This window comes from Macrosteles quadrilineatus, unplaced genomic scaffold, assembly GCF_028750875.1.
Source record: "Macrosteles quadrilineatus isolate MER2022 unplaced genomic scaffold, UCM_ALF_1.0 Scaffold_4__1_contigs__length_99947679, whole genome shotgun sequence".
Classification (NCBI taxonomy): domain Eukaryota; kingdom Metazoa; phylum Arthropoda; class Insecta; order Hemiptera; family Cicadellidae; genus Macrosteles; species Macrosteles quadrilineatus.
The window spans coordinates 86,792,574-86,812,499 of record NW_026542597.1 but is presented as its reverse complement, the minus strand read 5'-3'; the positions used below and the strand labels follow the sequence as shown (position 1 = coordinate 86,812,499).

Genomic DNA, 19,926 nt, shown 5'->3' with positions numbered 1-19,926 from the left:
CTTACTGGTTTGAAGGGATAGAGAGAATGTATTCTGCCCCAAGAGTTTAAATACACGAAGGTTTATCTTTTACCAACATTTTAAACTATAAAATATATTATTTTTACTTCGTCTTCAGCTCTGTGAAATCTACAGAAGGAAAGATAAAGTTTTGAAGACCCACGTTATTTGTACAAAACCATATAATTAATTCATACTATAACGGAGGCTAGTAAACTATGAATTAGAATTAGCTTTCGAGGCGAAACACCTACAAATAAAACGGAATAAGTCGAGAGGCATGTAGTAATGTTAGAGAGTAACACTATTAGAGAGTAAATGGTCTAGTTATAGTACCCAACGGACACAGGTTCCCTATCAATTATTTCTGCCAAAAACTGTTCATACAGAATACATACTTCATGCAAAATACCACTGGCACAACCTATTAGTTTATTCCTGAACTGCATAATCTTTAATCTTCAAATTTAAGTTTTTTTTTATTAGCTTTTAGCAGCTTATCCCTGCATTCCTTAAAAATGTGTAGCAGTTACATTAAAGGAGCCAGAAATGTTTCTGTAAATTAAATATTTTAATATTCTAGTACAAACAGTCTATTGGAATTTCTACCTTTATATATCGTTGTTACTCATTGGCTGGTCCTGCCCACCATGACTGCGTTACCAGAAGAGCAAGAGTCAACATTTGAATCTGTTCTTATCATATTGTTTACTCAAAACTACAGATGTTACCTTCCAAGTCACAAAACATACTCACGAAGCTCTGATCGAGTGCTGCAGTCAATGTTGAAAGGCAAGTCACATTTCTCCACTTGGATGTTGTAGTCGTTGAAGACCATTCCATCAGGACACAGTTTCTCTGTGATGGCTCCATCGATGCACTCGTAGTATTTGTCACATTGGTAGCCGTCAGCGAAGTACCCGTTGGGTTCAGGGCACTCGTCAGTGAGGTCATCAGAGTCTTGAGGTGCTTGTGTAGTTCTGGGCGACGGGGCTGCCGGGGTTCTTGAGCCTCCGGGCTTTCTGTTTCCTGGCCTTTGGCATAGCACTGAGTCTGAAACAATGTGAAGAAATTAAGTAAAATTGAGTGAAGACATTGTAAAAAAGTTATATCTTTTGACATGATGTTGGCATAGCAGAAGTTGAGGACCATGAGCAAATGGATAAGTGGACAACTATGAATTTAGATACTGAAGTAGAACTCCTATCTAAATAGACCATCTGGGAAGTCTTACTTCAAACTATGATTGCAATTTAAACCTGAAAACAGGCTTTTGGTTTAATAATAAAATAAGAAGCTTACTTACAATTTAAAGTCAGTGATGGAATCTTATGGATTTCAAAAGAATATCCTTTTACGACTACCACCACCTTTCAAGATACATATCATACAGATTATATGGTTCCTTTGACTGTAGGAACAACGCATTTAATCCCCATGTTAAAGTTGTTGCAAGTTTGAAAAAAAAAACAGTGCATTAGTTGTAATAGGTAACTAAAATAAAGAGTAATAATACTGGCAATAAATAGTGAAAATCTGGATACAATGAAACAATGGCATTGTTGAAAATGACTGTCTCTAGATGATTATTTATATATTAATTTAATTCATCAGATGTTTTATTTGTTTACATTTTTGCAGTTAGTGTTTTCCTTTGGATTGATTGTTAGAGTTGGTCTTGAATAGTTATGTCTGATTAAAATTGAAGTTCTTTTTGTACTATGTTTTCTTGAGATTATTTAAAAAGTATACCCCTTTTAGAAGAATCAGTATCGCGTTTTAACATTTGGCGACCGTGACAGGACAGTATGATGAGTGAAACTGATGTTAGGGAATTTAATAAGAACAAGAAACATAGAACTGTAGTTAGGGCAAACTTTTCAAGACTAGTGAACCATAAAGGATGAACTTACACAGGAAACGGTTCACTTAGATGAATTGAAAGGTAGGTTTCAAACTGTAAGTATCATTTATGAAGAGTTAAAGAATTTAGACACAAAGATATCTGACCATTTATTTCAATTTGAGGAAAGTGAAGCAATTCTTGAAGAAGAAGTGTCTAAAGCTTATAGTTATTTGGAAACCTACAATCAAGTAAATGTTTTGGTACAAAGTAAGTTGAATGATTCTAGAGATTACGATTTGGTCAGTAGTAATTCAGCTAAGAGTGGAAGTTCAAATCTAAAGACTAAGCTTAGACTTCCCAAGATTGAACTAGTACAATTTAGTGGGAATCTTAAAGAATGGCTTCCTTTTTGGGGAATTTTTAAGAGGATAGATGAAGATCCCTCTATTGATGATGTTGATAAGTTCCACTATTTACTTCAGGCCACTATTCCAAATTCTAAAGCGAGACAAATTGTAGATAGCTATCCTGCTACATCAGAGAGTTATAGAGATGCTATTCAGAGTTTAAAAAGTCGTTTTGGAAGGGATGATCTTTTGATAGAAGTCTATGTTCGAGAACTTTTAAAGCTGCTACTCAATAACTTGAGACAAAAGGTAGTGATTTCGACTTTATTTGACAAATTAGAATGTCAAATCAGAGCTCTTGACACATTAGGAGTAACTACTGATAAATGTGCGGCTATTCTTTACCTATTAGTTGAGTCGTGTTTGCCAGAGGATCTTTTAAGGGCGTGGCAACGTCATCCCGACTTTGATCCAGAAGCTGATTTGAAGAATAGACTCGATGCGCTTTTGAAGTTTCTGCGAATTGAAGTGACAAATGAGGAAAGAATTTCACTTGCTACCTCAGGTTTTGGAGACTCGAAGAGACAATTGGGTAAGTCATCCAAACCATTCTTAAGAGACAAAATGGAATCAATACCAATTGCAGCCGGACTTGTCAACCAAAAGGTTGGTAAACCCCCTATGAAATGTATTTTTTGTGGTGAAAAACATTTGACAGAAAATTGTAAGAGTTGTAGTAATCTGACACATTTAGAAACGGTAAACCTATTGTCAAGTAACAGATGTTGTTATCGTTGCACAAAGTATGGCCATGTTAGTAAGAAGTGTCATGTTCGACTAAACTGTTCTCTTTGCAATGGTCGACATGCAACAGTAATGTGTAACAAGTCTCAAGATAAATCTAATGTAAATTATGTTAATGATAACACTTTAGTACGTTGTGAAAGTAATTTAGCTAATAATGCACACTCTGAAGTATTTTTACAAACTGTACGTGTGAATATTAGAGGAAGTAATAAAGAACGAGCAGCACGTGTCATTTTTGACTCTGGTTCTCAAAGGTCCTACATTTTGAAGAAAACTGCAGAAGAAATGGGGTATGTATCATTTGGAAAGGAAACCCTTAATCATGCATTGTTTGGTGGATCAGTAACAAATGCTGTTGAACACAATCGACATAAAGTAAGGTTAAGTGATTTGGGTAACAATTACTATTGCAACTTTGAGGTATTAGATCAAGATGTGATATGTAATAATATTTCAGAAATCAAAGCGGGCCCTTGGATAAACGAATTACAGTCTTTTGGTTTTAATGTTTCTGACACTGTAGAAGGGCCAATTGAAGTTTTGATTGGATCTGATATTGGTGGAAAGTTGTTTACAGGGAAACGTCATGTTTTGACAAATGATTTAGTTGCAATGGAAACCTTACTTGGTTGAGTGTTAATGGGGAAAGTAAATGTAAAAGGAGTGACGTGTAAATCAAGTGTAATGACTGTAACATCTTTGTTAACACCGATTTCTGACAAGTGTAGTGTAGACATTCCTAATATAGAGGATCCTGTAACTGTCAAGATGGAATCTGAAAATAATAAGATTTGTGAATGTGATGAAGACGCTTTTGGATATGAATTGAAAAAGTCTGTAAAAAAAAAAAAAACGAAAAAGAGGTAGAAGAAGTGCAAGATAAAGAAAGTTCAAATAGAAAAGTTGTAAATAAAGTTAAATTTAGAAAACGAGGAAAACAATTAAATTAAGTTAACAAAAAGACTGAACTTTTAATATGATAATATGTGTTTTGAGTCTTTAAATAATGGAAACTTAAGACTCAAAAGGTGGGAGTATGTTGAAAATGACTGTCTCTAGATGATTATTTATATATTAATTTAATTCATCAGATGTTTTATTTGTTTACATTTTTGCAGTTAGTGTTTTCCTTTGGATTGATTGTTAGAGTTGGTCTTGAATAGTTATGTCTGATTAAAATTGAAGTTCTTTTTGTACTATGTTTTCTTGAGATTATTTAAAAAGTATACCCCTTTTAGAAGAATCAGTATCGCGTTTTAACAGGCATTGAAGTTTATAGGAATTTCGACTTGATGGACACAGAAACTTACAGTTGTAACTCTTTTACTTAAAATCTGTTATGATAGATGTTTTAAAAAAATGACTTACATAAAAAATACGGGAATTACTGTACGATGAACGATTCTGTAAGGAAGAACACTTGTGAATTCTTGGTTGTAACAGCTCTCCCACTAAACAACAACAAAATATGATAAAGATTGTTCCATTGTTTCATTTCTGAAGCTTACACTTTGGCTTCGTATTAGTTTTAATGTACCTCGTAAAAGGGTATAATTTTATGGAAGTCTTTCTCATTCATGTCGTTGAGTTATTCTCCAACTCGCCTTACTCCGATGTAAGGTTGCCAAATTTCTCAGTTTCCGCAGAAAGCGTTCCATACGTGCCAAAACTTCCTACTCGAGTCTTGGCAAAATATTCTTCACGTCAAAGGATTTTACACCAGTTACGTATAAGGGTGAATCATGTTATCATCACATGCACCAACTTCAACGAACCTCAATAGAATTTATCAATGTTTCTGACCAAATCCTTTTATTTTGAAACTGGTTACAACTTTAGCATGGGATTGGAAAGTCTACATCCATAGTCAAAGGTATCACATACTTTCCACTAAACATAAAATATAAAACTCGTCACAAAAACATGTTGGAATTTTTATCGGCAACTGCACCAAGTCCAAAGCACTTAGTCAAACGACACGTCCATCACGAAGGGGTGATTTCTTTAATGGGATTGTTTCGCCACGGTAGTGGCAGCAATGTTATGTCTGGGTGTGGTCAGTGTGGAGCTCAGGGAATGTTAGCACTCAAGTTGGCACCACTGCCTATACGATCCAGAAATGATTCGTGGCTTTTATTAGAACTGAGATTTCATTTGTTCAACGAAGTGGATGTACAGAAAGTAAAAATTTTCGTAGGAATTCACCAATTCAGAAATCGAATTCAATATTTTGTAGAGTGGTCTTAAGTAAAAGAGCTTCGTTATCTTTTTTAACGTATCTTAGATTAAGAAACCTATTTCGCAGCAAAGACGCTTTGACGCCATAGTAAATACTTATGCGACTGACCTAAATATGATATGATAATTGTATTCTTATAGCAGAATGCATTTAGTATCTTTATAAGCTAAATCTTGGAACAGAATGATGAAGTCAGTCCAATCCTATTCAACTACAATTATGTGGGAAAATGCATAATATGTTAACGTAAAAATTACGTGACTAAGGAGTTGTGATGGGTGTCATCTTAATATTGTTCTATGAAACATTGAAAGTACTATAGAAGCAGGTTTACCTGTGGTGGGTGAACTTTATGTTGCCTCTTTTTACCTTTTTTATAAAAACTAGAACATTTAATGCAAGAGTACAAATTTAGATTGCTAAAAGGTCCCAGTTCTTCAGACAAGTCATGTTGTTTGAAACCCACAAGGTCTAATCCTGTGACATTAGGGTCTCAACATTGTGGTACAAATTAGTTCCTCTGTAAGTATTGAGCACTCCGGCAAGGTGTGATGTTTATTTTGACTCCAGCTGATTTGGCTTTGTATAACTGACCCAGAACCAAACAAGAGGTCTATAAATAAATAAATCCCGTCAGAGGCTCTCTCGGATGGCGCTACGGGAAGTTTCTGTGATTCACGTGCATTATAGTCTGATTTTTTATGGTTGTTTTTTATGTTAAATGACCAATACTTAAGCTACCTGAGAGTTTTTCATGGGTTTTGTCGAGCAGCAAAAGACGGTCCTGTCAAACAACGATGGTGAAAAATAAGAAACGTTACCACACTCTAAAAATAGTAAATGACAAGAATAAAAGGATCAAAAACCTTTTATATGTACCGGCCCGTATGAGAGGAATGATCCTTGGTATCTCCAGGTGCTTGTTTATTTTTTGAAATTTGGATTTTTTATGGCGGTTTTCCCATAAAACCCAATAAAAGAACGGAAAAATTTCCAAAAACACGGTTAAATTTGATTATAATTTAGTATGTTAGTTATTGAAACTCAAAATGGTACTACCCCCATTGAGGCAAAAAGTGAAGTTTAAAAGTTATTAAAACATTTGTGATTTTCCCATAAAATATCACTGATACTCCCACCGCTTATCCAAGATAATGGTTGTTAAAAAGCAAATGGGAGAAATTATGTGTCAGATTGCTGATACCATTTATTATAAGGGTGATAACCATGTCAAAACAATCAACTAAGACTAAGTAAAATATGGGGAGCGAGCTAGCGTAGTGGTTAGAGCGCAGGACTTCAGTCCCTGAGGTCCCGGGTTCGATCCCCGCCAAGTCACCAATGGATTTTGTCTAAGTTATAATGCAGCAACCCCTAGGTCTAGCCTGAAGTAATGTGAAAAACAATTCCAGGCTCGTGCCTAGCGTCCTTAGGACAAAAAAATGTCAAAACATTAACTAAGACTAAGTAAAATATAAAGTCATTTAATCTAACCACATCTATAAATAACCCCTAGAGGTTATCCGAAGTAAAATCTAGTCACGCTGGGCAAAGGTTAAACATTGTGTTGGTAGATGTTTTTAATCGTTGTTGGCACCTCAGTTTACGGCCAATGAGGCCAATAGGGCCAAATAAATGGCCAATAGATTGGCGAAACGACTGGCGGCACCATTACTGTTGGATGCCATTGTAACAATGGTGTCTATAGGTAGATGGTTGAATATTATCATTGATAAAACACACACCCTTAAATATTTATATACAAGAAGCCTTTTGATGGTTCCAAACTGGACCCAGCTGTTACTGATCATTGGGCATTAAATAAATGATCCTGACTAATGAAACAGCTGATCTTAGTCAGTAACAAAGCTACACAGATCATCTGACACCATTCTTTACTCATCCTTTACTCATATTTGGGTTAAAATACGCACCTATGTGGCGTCCCCTGTGTGGTTTTTTTTAGAAATGAAGTATTTGCCAATGGAGTTAAAATGCACTTAAACAAAACCATATACAACCGTACCAAAAGCCAATGAGCCTTATTATTATTTTCAAAAATAAAATGGAAGTAGGAGAGCATTTATCGTTCATTGATAATTGTTTTAGGAAATAACTATCAAAATCAATTATTTTAACAATTTTAATTGATGACAAAGTTTTTATATTGACTTTAGACGGTCTGTAATGGTAATAATTCAAAGCTTATACCTTGCAGATAAAACTGCCAAGTTATTTTTTTATATCAAACTCATTATTTAATTGTTAAAAATTCGCAAACGGAACCGGATCTTGCACAACGTTGCGTTCTCCGCTACCGTCGTTGTCGTTGTCGTTAACGTAGCTGTCGTTAACGTCGTCTTACCTAACGTATTAAATGTAGGAAATGGCTAATCTGGGGATTTCTTATAGCTTGCCAATTCCGTCGTGCTGTAATTGCTCCAACTAAACAAACTAGGCTGCCAAAATGGCGAATGCTTCCTTCACCGACGATTTGGCAATTTTCAACGAGAGGATCAAGAATGCATTTATAACCTTGTGGATGTTCTGTTGCTTGAAATATCTTGCATTTAATTAAATTCTTTGTACTGTCTGCAAAGTAAATAAATACAGTAGTATTTTACTGAATATAAAAACAATAAATAAATATTATGTGTTTATTTTGAGGGTTCAAATACGTCAAATAGAAAATTTAAATCTTGAGCTGTCAGTGTAATTTTATTAATCAAAAGAGTATTCATAATTCATCGTATTTGTTGGATTTGACGTTATTCAGTTCAACTTAGCATTGATCACAAAACTTTATGATGGATTACTTATCCTAAACCTATTTCAATGATTACGAAACAGATTTTTCTTGCCTTTGCAAAGCACAGGTACAGCAGCTAGTACCAAAGGAACTAATTTAAATTAACCATGCAATGAAATCTAGTTTCAAGCTGACTCTATAGTAATTCACATTGGTTATTCGTTAATCTATTTCCATCTGCAATCAGCTTATGGGAATAAAACTTTACGTAACCAAGGTAGGCCAGTCCGGATGTATGCTCCGAGACGCAATCCAACAAATAAGCAGACCAACAGAAATAGTCCACTTGAGAGAGATGGACAAATGGGAGGAGAGGGGGAGAATCTACGATAGAGAGAGAGAGAGAGAGAGGTTTGCAAAATAAAATGTTTGAAAAATGTTTATATTATAAAGGAGCAAAAAGGTAAACATTTTTTAAGTTAATAGTAGCAACATAGTAGTAAACATAGTAGCAAATGTCAATCAAGTGACCAAAAAACATTACAAAAAACCCTCACGATTCTGAGGTTAAGAAACAACAATTCAATTTAATGAATAAGTGCTACATTCAACGATAAGGTAATATCGGTAATATGTACATCCAAAAACATAACAATTTGAAACAATGGTTGATGACAACCGTCTGTTTGGTTGACATAATTTTTGCCATCGAAAGTAAATGAGTCTTTAACAACATTTAGAACGAAAATAAATTAACATTTTTCTAAAGAATAAATAAAATAATATTACAACCCAATAAAGTACTCAATAGACAAAAAATAAACATAATTAAGGGTATGAGATAAAAGTAAACGAGTTTCAAGGTGTTTTAGTTTTATTATTACGAACAACAAATTCATATCACCTAACTGGTAAAGCCTGAGGCAAAATATTTCCACCTAGTGAAACAAACTAAATATTGTAAATACGTAGTTTCCTAACCTTAACCAGCTTTCTAGAGCAAAACATAAATAAATAAAAGTTAATGGAAGTAAAGGAATTTGAGGGTGATGGAATTTAGGGTGTGTTTTTTTGAGGGTTTGAAAGGAGTTTTGAGATGAATAAATATTTTGAATTTCCAACAGATATGGTAAAGTAATTGCCGAATAGAACGTTTACTTGAGGTAATTCACGTTTGCCCTCTAAATCCAGTTTTGATTATACCTCAATGCAAGGATAACTAGCGCTGACCTTCCCAAGGTCACGAATCTTGCTCCAGCTTCCTAGAATTGGGATGGTCACCAGATGTGACTCTGCCTCGTTATGCTAGTCTATTTTGATAGATTTCCTCGAACAAGATTGAAATTATGTGAATTATATCTTTTAGAGGATTTTCATAAGCAATAATCTCTTTTGACCAACACAATAACATCCATAAAATAAAATTAGTTAAGTTTGATTTTTTTCAACAAAAACACTGATTGGTCAGAAAATTGGGCCTTTTTTGTTAAGGCTTCACTACTTTGAATTTTAATTACCATGATTTTTTTGGATGACCATTAAAACACAACACTCACCAATACCCTCAAAAAGGAGCTAAAAACTAGTATAAATTTAAATAATGAACACACACTAATGAGATGGATTCAGACAAATATGTTGTGTGTAGTTTATTGGCTATACAACAACATCTGTGCCTTTGTTAAAGGCAAATCTCAACAAATATTACATTCTTCAAGTCAAATGAAGAAATAACCTGCTTATTAGATTCACAATGTTTTAAGTATAACATTTCAACAAACTTTAAACGCACTAACGCCAACACTAGGTAAAAAATATTTCTCCATGTCTCATATTGATTTCTCGAAGCTAAAGAAGACAGCTACATAAAACTTGACCACTTTAAACGCCTTTCCATTTGGAATTGAGCCAAAAACATCAAGAGAAACATTGTTTCACTTATAAACTATTCATGACTATTGGCACAACCCACGTGACCCATTACTGGAAGAGCAAGGAGACCTTTGCGGAGGCGTAGGTGAAGGTAGAGTTCATAGAAATCTCGGAAGAAGAAGATTCTTCTTCGGACTTTGAGAGAGCCTTTGTGGTGGCCTTTGTGATAGCTGAGTCATCTACTAGGGAGTTGAAAGAAAAATATGCTAGTTGCTTGCATTCATCCCAAGTTTATCGTATCCTAAGCCAACCATTTTCTAAAAATATTTTATAGAAAGCTAATCCTAAGCTCACCGTTTCCTACGCATACCTTATACTAAGCATACAGTTTCCTAAGCTTACCGTTTCCTAAGCCTACCTTATCCTAAGCCTACCGTATCCTAAGCCTACTTTTTCCTAAGCCTACCTTATCCTAAGCCTACAGTTTCCTAAGCTTAGCCTACAGTATCCCAAACTTATAGTGTCCTAAATCTCACACTATCCGTTTAGTAATTAAAAATTTCAAATTTCTCAACTCGATCCTGAGACTAAACCTTTGAATATCCCGTACCTTATTTACATATTTCAGTTCCAGTGGGTTACGTTTGTTTAGAAAATTAACAAACGTGTCCAAAATGCACGGTACAACTTTAAAATCGAGACAAACATTACTTAAGGTAATAAAAACATTTTAATTAGCTCCGTATTCCAGAGTCTCTTCAACAATAATAACAATTGAACCTGATGGAGTATATAAATCTCGCAATTTTGAAGGGATGGCAATAGTTGGTCTCTGTATGGAACATGCCACGGTTCTAAACTTAGCTTGGAACTCGAGCCAACCCGGCGCCGTGTGTGTGTGTGTCTGTTCTGGTCTGCGTGTGTGTTAGGTTTGTGGGGGTTTGATCACATTTATAAAAAAGAGATTAAAAACCAACAAAGTGATCAAGAAAGGGTTAATGTTTCGCCACTAAAAAAGGAAGGTTTAAATGCTATAATGGAATATTGCTAAAAATTATTCAATCCCGGTGATAGCTTCAAATAGACTGCGCTGTCAGCAAATATTGTTACGATTAAAGACGTAAATGGCCGATTTTTTAACTCACCCACTGATTTTGCTGAAGAAAATAGTCCCAATCGATAAAAATTGCATCGATATCGAAATATGTTTCCCACGTTTGATTTTGCAAATGTCCTTTCGTTCGTTTTGTGATTTTGTAAAAGTATGTCGTTTTATTGTTTTGTATCTTGTGTGGGTTATATTTATTAAACTCTGTTGACGACCTTCAAATGAAATAATTTACCTGACACCTTGTAGGTCTGAAGAGGGTTCAGATAGAACAGAAAGTTACAGATACATCAACCAAGAATTACTAAATGCAGGTATTGTAAACAATTTTAAGTTACTTATTGAGCTTTAGCCTCTTGCATATAATTTTGCATAGTGTCAAATAAAATGAATACATAATTTACACCAGCTATTCTTTAAACTCTAATGCGTCCTAAGAAGCTCATCTCTAAGAGAACATAGTTCTCTTAAATACAAAATGAGATAAAGAAGGGATGTCTACTTCAGTTCAGTGTCCAAAGACAATGTTGTCCGGAACAATATGACCAGACCACCTTGAGGTAATGTTCCTTATCCTAACCTTACACATGACCACTGACCCTGGACACAGAGGAAGGATATGGAGGTCGCAATATAATGTCCAGGACGAGACATAACGGTCGTTCAAATGCAATTATAATCAGCGGTCTCAAGTTTTGTTGGACATTTTTTACACCCATTTATCAGCAGTAGTTTTTTATTTGGAAATTAACTTAGTTGAACGAACAACTTATACAGTGTGATAATGTCAAATGTTCTTCTTAAAATTTGTAATAATTTGACAAATCGAATGAAGTAAAACGGCATTTAGTTCTAGTATGTAATCTTTTGATTTTAGGTTAGTTTTTTTCTGATTTTACGTTAGTTAACAATTATAAATTTACAGTAGCACATCCAGCTCAATTACTTTAACTTTAATTTTATCAATGACTACAACTTTGAAATGATAATGGGGCAAAACCTTAACTTTGGAAAGGGGTGTTCATTTTCATAATAGATGTTCAGGTAATTTTATAATACCTTATGTTTTTTAAGGAGTTCCAAGTAAATATCCGACCTTAATCAACTTACAAAGCTATTGTTGTTATATGATGAGCAGATGTAACTTACGTAACTTATAAATTATCCAAAATCAGTTATCGCCACCTAGGTGTGTATTGTAACCCAAGTATGAGTGAAGAATGAGTGTATAATAGTGTGAGGTGATCTTTGTTACTGGCTAAGATCAAATGTTTCATTAGCCAGGATCATTTATTCTAAAGCCCAACGATCAGGAACAGCTGAGTCCAAATTCGAACCATCAAAAAGCTACTGAATAACCTTTCAAATATCAAACGGATCAAGAGGATTTATCAACTGAATGAAAAGGATGAGAGCAAATAAATACGGTAGTTGTGACTTTGCCATAATTACAAACGACAACCACCCACAGAGACTATTTCTGTCTCACCTAGCCAAGATGACCTTTCGGGTCCCTACGTTCGTAATCTTCGGAATTTTACTGAGAAAATGTGGTTTTAAGCATAAAAAGTTAGAAAATCTACAATTATTTTTGGTCACTCATACCTATATAGTACACCCAAAAACCAGATGTAATGAACCGGTGAAGCCAAATGACTTTTTTCAGCTAGTTAAATAGAATTACAAACAAATCATTCTCAATTTTGTCTCACTCCTCGTTACAAAACCTTGCACCTCGTAGCTAAAACAAGTTGTAGAACTCGCCTCACAATTACAATTTTGCTGTTGTTACTCAGGGGTAAGTCAGCACAATTTGATAGTTTAACAAAGCTGTCAGACCATTTTCATTATGATGATCATGAGCATTATTACCATCATCACCTCCAACATTTAACTCTGAGCTAGAAATACCTCTACAGTAAGCACTTGCACGGGACACTCTGTTACAATTGACTCACTGTTTATGTTGATACCATCTAGGGGGGGGGGTCCACCAGCTTATTGGTTCATAACTTTATTACAATCCCCTATTCTCGTAGTTCCAATGTACTAAGTGCAACGTACTTTACTCCTAATACACATGGTGGCCAAAATCTCAATTATCTCATTCAATGCTACCTCTAGATGTACAGTAAATGGTCATTGTTAGAGTAGTCAATAACCACAATCTCCAAATCTCCACAAGTTATCTCAACCCCTTACCCCATCTTGCAATCATATTCATCTTCTTCATAATCACCTATAATCTTTAAGTAATGACTGAAAGTTATGAGCATGATAAGTAATTAGCACTGTCATAGACGACATGGTCTACGTCACTGCTTCATTTAAAAAGTAGATATTTTTTTTTCAACCTGGCAACGTTCCTATGGGTAACCGTTTACTTATGATGGTTTTAACCCTGAAGTCACATGACTAACTATCATGTCACATCATGTGTATTGACTTTAATTTTCAGGATTTGAACTCACTATCCACCCAAATAGGTTTCGAAAATAGCAAGTAAAAACAACACAAAGAACTTAACATAGTATATATAGTCTCGGGAAATCATAACGGCAAAACGTTTCATGCTGTGTTTAGTGTCCTGTGCTTTTCATCTATGAGTTCTCTCTAGTGTTTGTTTGCTTGACGTATGTGAAATATGACTAGCGACTCATATTGTACTTGGTCTACGCAAATCATTCTTCTCTTCCTGGTTTGTGTAATGGTTGGATAACATATGAACCTATAAAAGGGCATAGTACACATTCAAGTACACAGAAGGTTGTATTATTGTAGCCTATATTACCTAATGTGTTAAGAAATTGAAAAGGTTATTTGTGGAAATGCTAAATGCTTTCATCGTAAAGCATTGACATAGAGAGATTCAGAACTGGAGTAAGAAGTCATTGATAGGTCAAAATAAGACTATCAATGGAAGCAACTGGTCTAAACAATAACCAAGTTAAAATCCATGTAGCTTTAGCCATTGACTATTGGATAGTCAAAGCTTTAGACCACATTTCCTCTTCAGATAAGGTTCATGAGTGTTGGCAACTTATGAACGTAATCCTGAAAGAAGTGCAACAAATTTCCCATGTAGTGAAAAGAAAACCATGTCACTAAACAACAAACACAACCAGCCCAAATTATTTCACCGGGTTCCTCCATTGCACAATTCAATTGCATTTCTAATCAACGCAGATACGTGGACGGGAACCGTGAAGAAGTTTTGTGAGGATCAGAAAGGAGGTTAGATGACAGCTGAGGCAACAATTACCTAACAGACAGACAGACAGACAGTGTTGCACACACAACAATCGTTCTCGGGAAGTGATCTGACGGCTTCGGTCGCTTATCTCAATAATAGCTCAGTTCTTGTTGCAAACTGCCGCCTACCGCCTACACCACTGGACCGCTTTCCCCATCGGGGTTTGAGCAAATCCGCGGGAAGTTCTAGAATTTGGCGGGAGCGTTAGTTTTGTACAACATATTAGTAAGTCAAAGTGATAAGCTACAATGAATGTTCGTGGTAAAGAACATAAATTCTTTTGACTAACTACTGGACCGCTTTCCCCATGGGGGCTTTGAGCAAAACTGCGGGTTCTAGAATTTGGCGGGAGCAATAGTTACTGATAACATATTAGCACGTCAGAATGATAAGCTACAATGTTCATGGGGAAGAACATAAATTCTTCTGACTTACTACTGGACCACTTTAGCAGTAGTTCCAGGAAATCCGCGAGAATGATCTAGATTTTTGGCGGGAGCGATATTATTTTGTACAACATGGCTAAAACGGTATAGCTAAGAAAGTTCATGAGAATAAACAATCACAGTTCTTCTGGCTCACAACAGATTTTTCAGTCCTGAGTGGGGGTCAAGCAAATCCGAGGGAAAGAACTATTTGTAGATAGATTTTCGAACGAGGGATATTAACTAATACACTTTTAGTACGTCAATATGAAAGTATGAAGGTGTAAGTGGACGAACAAACATAACTCTTCTGGATCACAACTAGACCGGTTCCTTCATCAGTATTCTTGAGTTAATCTGAGAGAAATACCTAAACTTTGTTGGGAGCTCTAAGTGGTACAATATTTGTACATCGGATCAGTAAGTTGTCAAGAAAAGTTCATTAGGATGAACAAATGTGATTCTGTTGTCTCTCAACTGGGTACCTTCTCTATTGTACAGCGAGGTTGAGCAAATCCGAGGGAAATACTGCACATTATAGCGGGAGCCATAACAACTCATACAATATTATTATAAGTAGAGTTATATCATTAAGACAAGCTATCAAAAAAGTTCGTTGGGATGAAAAATAATCCTTCTGACTCATAACTGCCTTCAACATCCTGAGAGAGAGTCGAGCAAATGTATAGGAAGGCCCTAATTTGAGAAGAAATAATGTTAACGGGTGCCAAACCAGCACACCAGTGTTTTAAGATTCCAAGAAAGTTTCTTGGGAATAAAAAAAGATCTTCTGGCTCACAACTCGGCCGCTTTCGTCATCCTATGGTAGTCAGCATCATCTAAAGAAAATATTTAGATTTTCGTGGGAGCGACATTGCCTGGTACAATATATAGGTGAGATAATTTATCAAAAAGGTTCGTAGAGATAATTAAAGAATGTTTTTCTGGGCTGGTCTCATAAGAGTAGATCAGCCTTTTCATATAAGGTACTGTTTCCGTATTAATTCCATGAAGTATTTTCTAGATCAAGGAAGGTATCCTAAAAAGGCCATAACTATTCTGATGTTTCATACCTATTGGACTGCTCATGTTAACGCTCTTCTAGTGGCATCAGATCGGAACAAAACTGGTTTACTTCAAATTTAACATTTGCGTGTTAATTAACAACACGCAAAATAAATAACCAAAAAGTAAATAATAACGAAATAATAAGTGGTAATTAAATAATTAATAAGTGGTGGTGGTTAATGGTAAATAATAAGTAGATTATCCCCATTATCTGCAGGGAATTTCACAAACCAGAGAGGGAAATTTAGATTTTATTGGTAGAAATATCAATGTTTGACCATCAATAGTGTAACAAAACGATCTTGCATGTTGGTTACTCAACCTTTAAGACTGCATCTGTATCAAGGATTCGCAATACCTTTGGATGCGAATTAGTGATACAATGCAACTAATACTGGTAAAAACAGTTGTCACTATTGGCCATTGTCTCATTCCGCTTTAGGTGTGAATTTACACGCGTTTTTTTGTACAATATCCTCTTATGTTACCTCTTACGAACTTTGACCCTGAGAGTGATAAATTTGTACATACGCACATTAATTCAAATGAATCGGCAATCTAAGTACGACAGTAAAATGAAAGCCCGATTGCTTGAAACAAAATTAATATGAAGAAAAACTATTGGACCGATTGGTTATTGTTTGAAGGTAATGTAACCCCATTAACCTAAAACGGTTACAAATTCTATCATGAATTAAAAACTAAAACAGTTAAATACAAATACTCTATACAGTGCACCTAAACGGTCTTGTTTATATTCTTAATTTAGCGTAACTGCTGCCAAACGGTTGTGGTCGTACGGATTAAATTAATTCCTATCCAAATTAATGAGGAGTTACTTTAGATTAGCGTTTGTGGCTTATTCCTAAGACCAGCTGTTTCAATAGTCAGGACTATTTTAAAATGAACAATGACCATTGGGTTCAGTTTCGAAACTTCAGAAAACAAACCAAGGCTTCTTAGCACGATTACTAGAAAAATACCGGTATGGATCATAAACATAAACAAATGACGTTGTTGGCCCGAATCCTATACTAATAGCATTGAACATATGTTTTGGCAGTTCCATTTAAGCAATGTTAAATAATGTTTATTTTCGGGCCAAAAACGTCATTTGTTTATGTTTATGATCCATACCGGCTTCTTAGGATTGAGAAATTGGCGGTGTTTATTTAACCTAAAAGAGTTACAAACAAAATTATTTGCATGATAAAGAGTTTATCTTCTATAATACTTAGGTGAGTGTAGAATTGAGTGGGGTTATCTTTGTGTATTAATTACACAAATCAGCTGTTTTTTAGTCATTAATATGTTTTTAAAGGCCAGTGGACATTGAATTCAGTTTTGATCCATTGAAAAACTTCTTAGCTTCAAGAGACTGGCTGTTTTTATAACATAAGAAAATTATCTACTTAAATTATGTTAACAAGATAATTAGCTGATCAATCCACTCATTAAAATAGATCCAATTAGCTTAAGGGACCGCTTGTTTTCCGTCATTGTTGATGTTGAGATAACAGTTGGGAAAGACCACTCGTCCATGTGAAAGTGAAGAAGAATTCCTCTTGAAGGTCAAGCTTTCGCGTGGTATCCCTTGAGAAACGTGGTTCATAATGAAACTGGAGACTATAGGTGATATTTACTCACATTGTGCCTAGGGATGGGTGGAATTTTAAGTGTGGAAAAGTGTAAGTAAGGTTGATTCGACTATAATTAAACATTACTGGGGATAATGTTGAAACGTGGTTCATATCCAACATAACTGGAGACTCTAGGTGATGTTTACTAACATTGTGCCTAGGGATGGGTGGAATTGTAAGTGTGGAAAAGTGTAAGTAAGGTTAATTCGACTGTAATTGGATAGTGTTGAAACGTGGTTCATATCCAACCAAACTGGAGACTATAGGTGATGTTTACTAATAGTGAGCCTAAGGGGTGGAATTAAAGTGTGGAAAAGTGTAAGTAAGGTTGATTCGACTATAATTGGATAGTGTTGAAACGTGGTTCATATCCAACCAAACTGGAGACTATAGGTGATGTTTACTAACATTGAGCCCATTGAGCCTAAGGCTGGGTGGAATTTCAACTGTGAGAAAGTATAAGTAAGGTTCATTCAACTATAACTGGATAGTGTTGAAACGTGGTTCGTATCCAACAAAACTGTAGACTATAGGTGATGTTTACTCACATTGTGCCTAGGGATGGGTGTAATTTTAAGTGTGAGAAAGTGTAAGTAAGGTTGATTAAACTATAATTGGATAGTGTTGAAACGTAGTTCATATCCAACCAAACTGGAGACTCTAGGTGATGTTTACCAACTTTGAGCCTAAGGCTGGGTGGAATTTAAACTGTGAGAAAGTATAAGTGAGGTTGATTCGACTGTAACTGGATAGTGTTGAAACGTGGTTCATATCCAACCAAACTGGAGACTATAGGTGATGTTTACCAACATTGAGCCTAAGGCTGGGTGGAATTTTAAACTGTGAGAAACTATAAGTGAGGTTGATTCAACTATAATTGGATAGTGTTGTGTCATTGTTTACTCAACTTGATAATAACTGTATTGTCCAACGGAGTGTATTATGGAACGGTATATGGAGAAATTGTGGCGTAAACTTTCACATGGTATTTGTAATATTTCAATCCTATCTTTTTTACACTTTCAGGTACTACACACAACTATACAAGGAATATGATCTAGAAAATCTCTGTGGAAATAACAAATACTGTCAAATATTGTTGATTCTAAAACAAACATGTCATTGTATAAACAAGATATATGCAGTAAAACCTTGATAACAAGAATCTAATGGGAATTGTTGAACAAGACTTGTTATCAAGGTTGACTTCTTATCGAGGTTTGTAATAACATGTGATTTGGGGTAAAATAATTTTAAGGGGATTTGAAAATTACACTTGTTATCAAGGGCGACTTGTTATCGAAGGTCTTCTTATCAAGGTTCCACTATTTTACCTTATAGATAAACTGATTTACAGTACAGAAAACTATTAGTACCTACGGATAGGCCTTTAGTCTTTTTTTAGATTGTCTTTGAGACGATTGGTTGAAATTTTGTTGATAAAACTTTAAAAGGCTATTTTTTTACTAATTGGCTTGATCATGTTATTACCCTCAATGTCAATGTTTACTGCTATGTTTATGTATTTCCTTTTTAAAGATCACCTCTCTGATGGCTGTTCCTTATGTTGATGATTCTTTTGCCATTGTGTTATGGCTGAGATTTCCATTGGTAATTCATCAATAAATAAATACAGCTAAATTACCTTATTTAAGTTCCATATGGGAATAAAATGGAGTTATATACCTTGCAGCATTTTACATACTAGTATAAGCTGTTTTGATTCCCTTGCCCTTCATCACCCAGTGATTGAAACCAGTTTTGAAATATCAAAAAGGTATGGACATTTCTTAGTATCTTTGACAACCTAGATTCCTAGGCTGGCACTAAATAAAATTTATAGTACTAAAGTTTTCCTGGATACTATATGACTTAGGATACAATAAAGACTAGCTGATCATAAATTGAGTATAATTGCCAGGAACAGTTTTTCATTTACTACCCAGAAGCTTTAAGTAAACACAGTATCCCAGGAAGAATATTCTTTCTTCTAGACTTTTACCAACTTAGCTTCTCCTAATGGTCTTCTAGGGCGTCAAGTGTTGGCCAAAAACTTAAGCTACTGACCTTTCCCAGAATAACTTCTTTAACAAATTACATCTAGTACATTTTACTACACATTATTGTTCACTTCTATATCACTCTTATCACTATTTATCACTCACCGACTGTCAGGAGGACCAGGGCTAGGAGCAGCACAGCTGTAGAGGCTGCCATCATGTAACGGTACTGACTAGGGACTGGTCCGCACGACCTTGGAGTTGCTTTATATCCTACCAGTCAACCAGTCCCGGCTCGGACTGACTAGAAAACACTGCATGGATCCTACTTATCCCTATCATCTACTTATAAAATTCAAATACTGACTCACTGATCACTCTATCCCAAAAACTAATAACCATAATAACTCAGGAATTGGTATGGAGATTCTAATTAGGCTCTAGGCGTGCAATAAGAGGCATTTTCAAGAAATACCATCAGAGCTCTGCCCCAGTGGCTTTTAAAGTTCCCATGTTGAGAAAAATTTGTTTACAATTGAACATGTGAATACTTTGAATCTGTTCTATTAAGG

General features: G+C 35.2%; 1 protein-coding gene across 1 annotated transcript in view; it reads right to left on the bottom strand.

Moving 5' to 3' along the window:
- Window positions 1–19,633, bottom strand: part of LOC128992706 (protein obstructor-E-like) — a 30,729-nt gene extending 11,096 nt beyond the window's left edge. The window contains exons 1-2 of the mRNA XM_054416425.1: window positions 19,520–19,633; window positions 757–1,053 (exon numbers count right to left, since the gene is read on the bottom strand). Coding sequence (XP_054272400.1) covers window positions 757–1,053; window positions 19,520–19,574 — 352 coding nt within the window. The 5' untranslated portion in view covers window positions 19,575–19,633. The remainder of the gene's footprint in view (window positions 1–756; window positions 1,054–19,519) is intronic.
- Window positions 19,634–19,926: the final 293 nt, after the last annotated feature.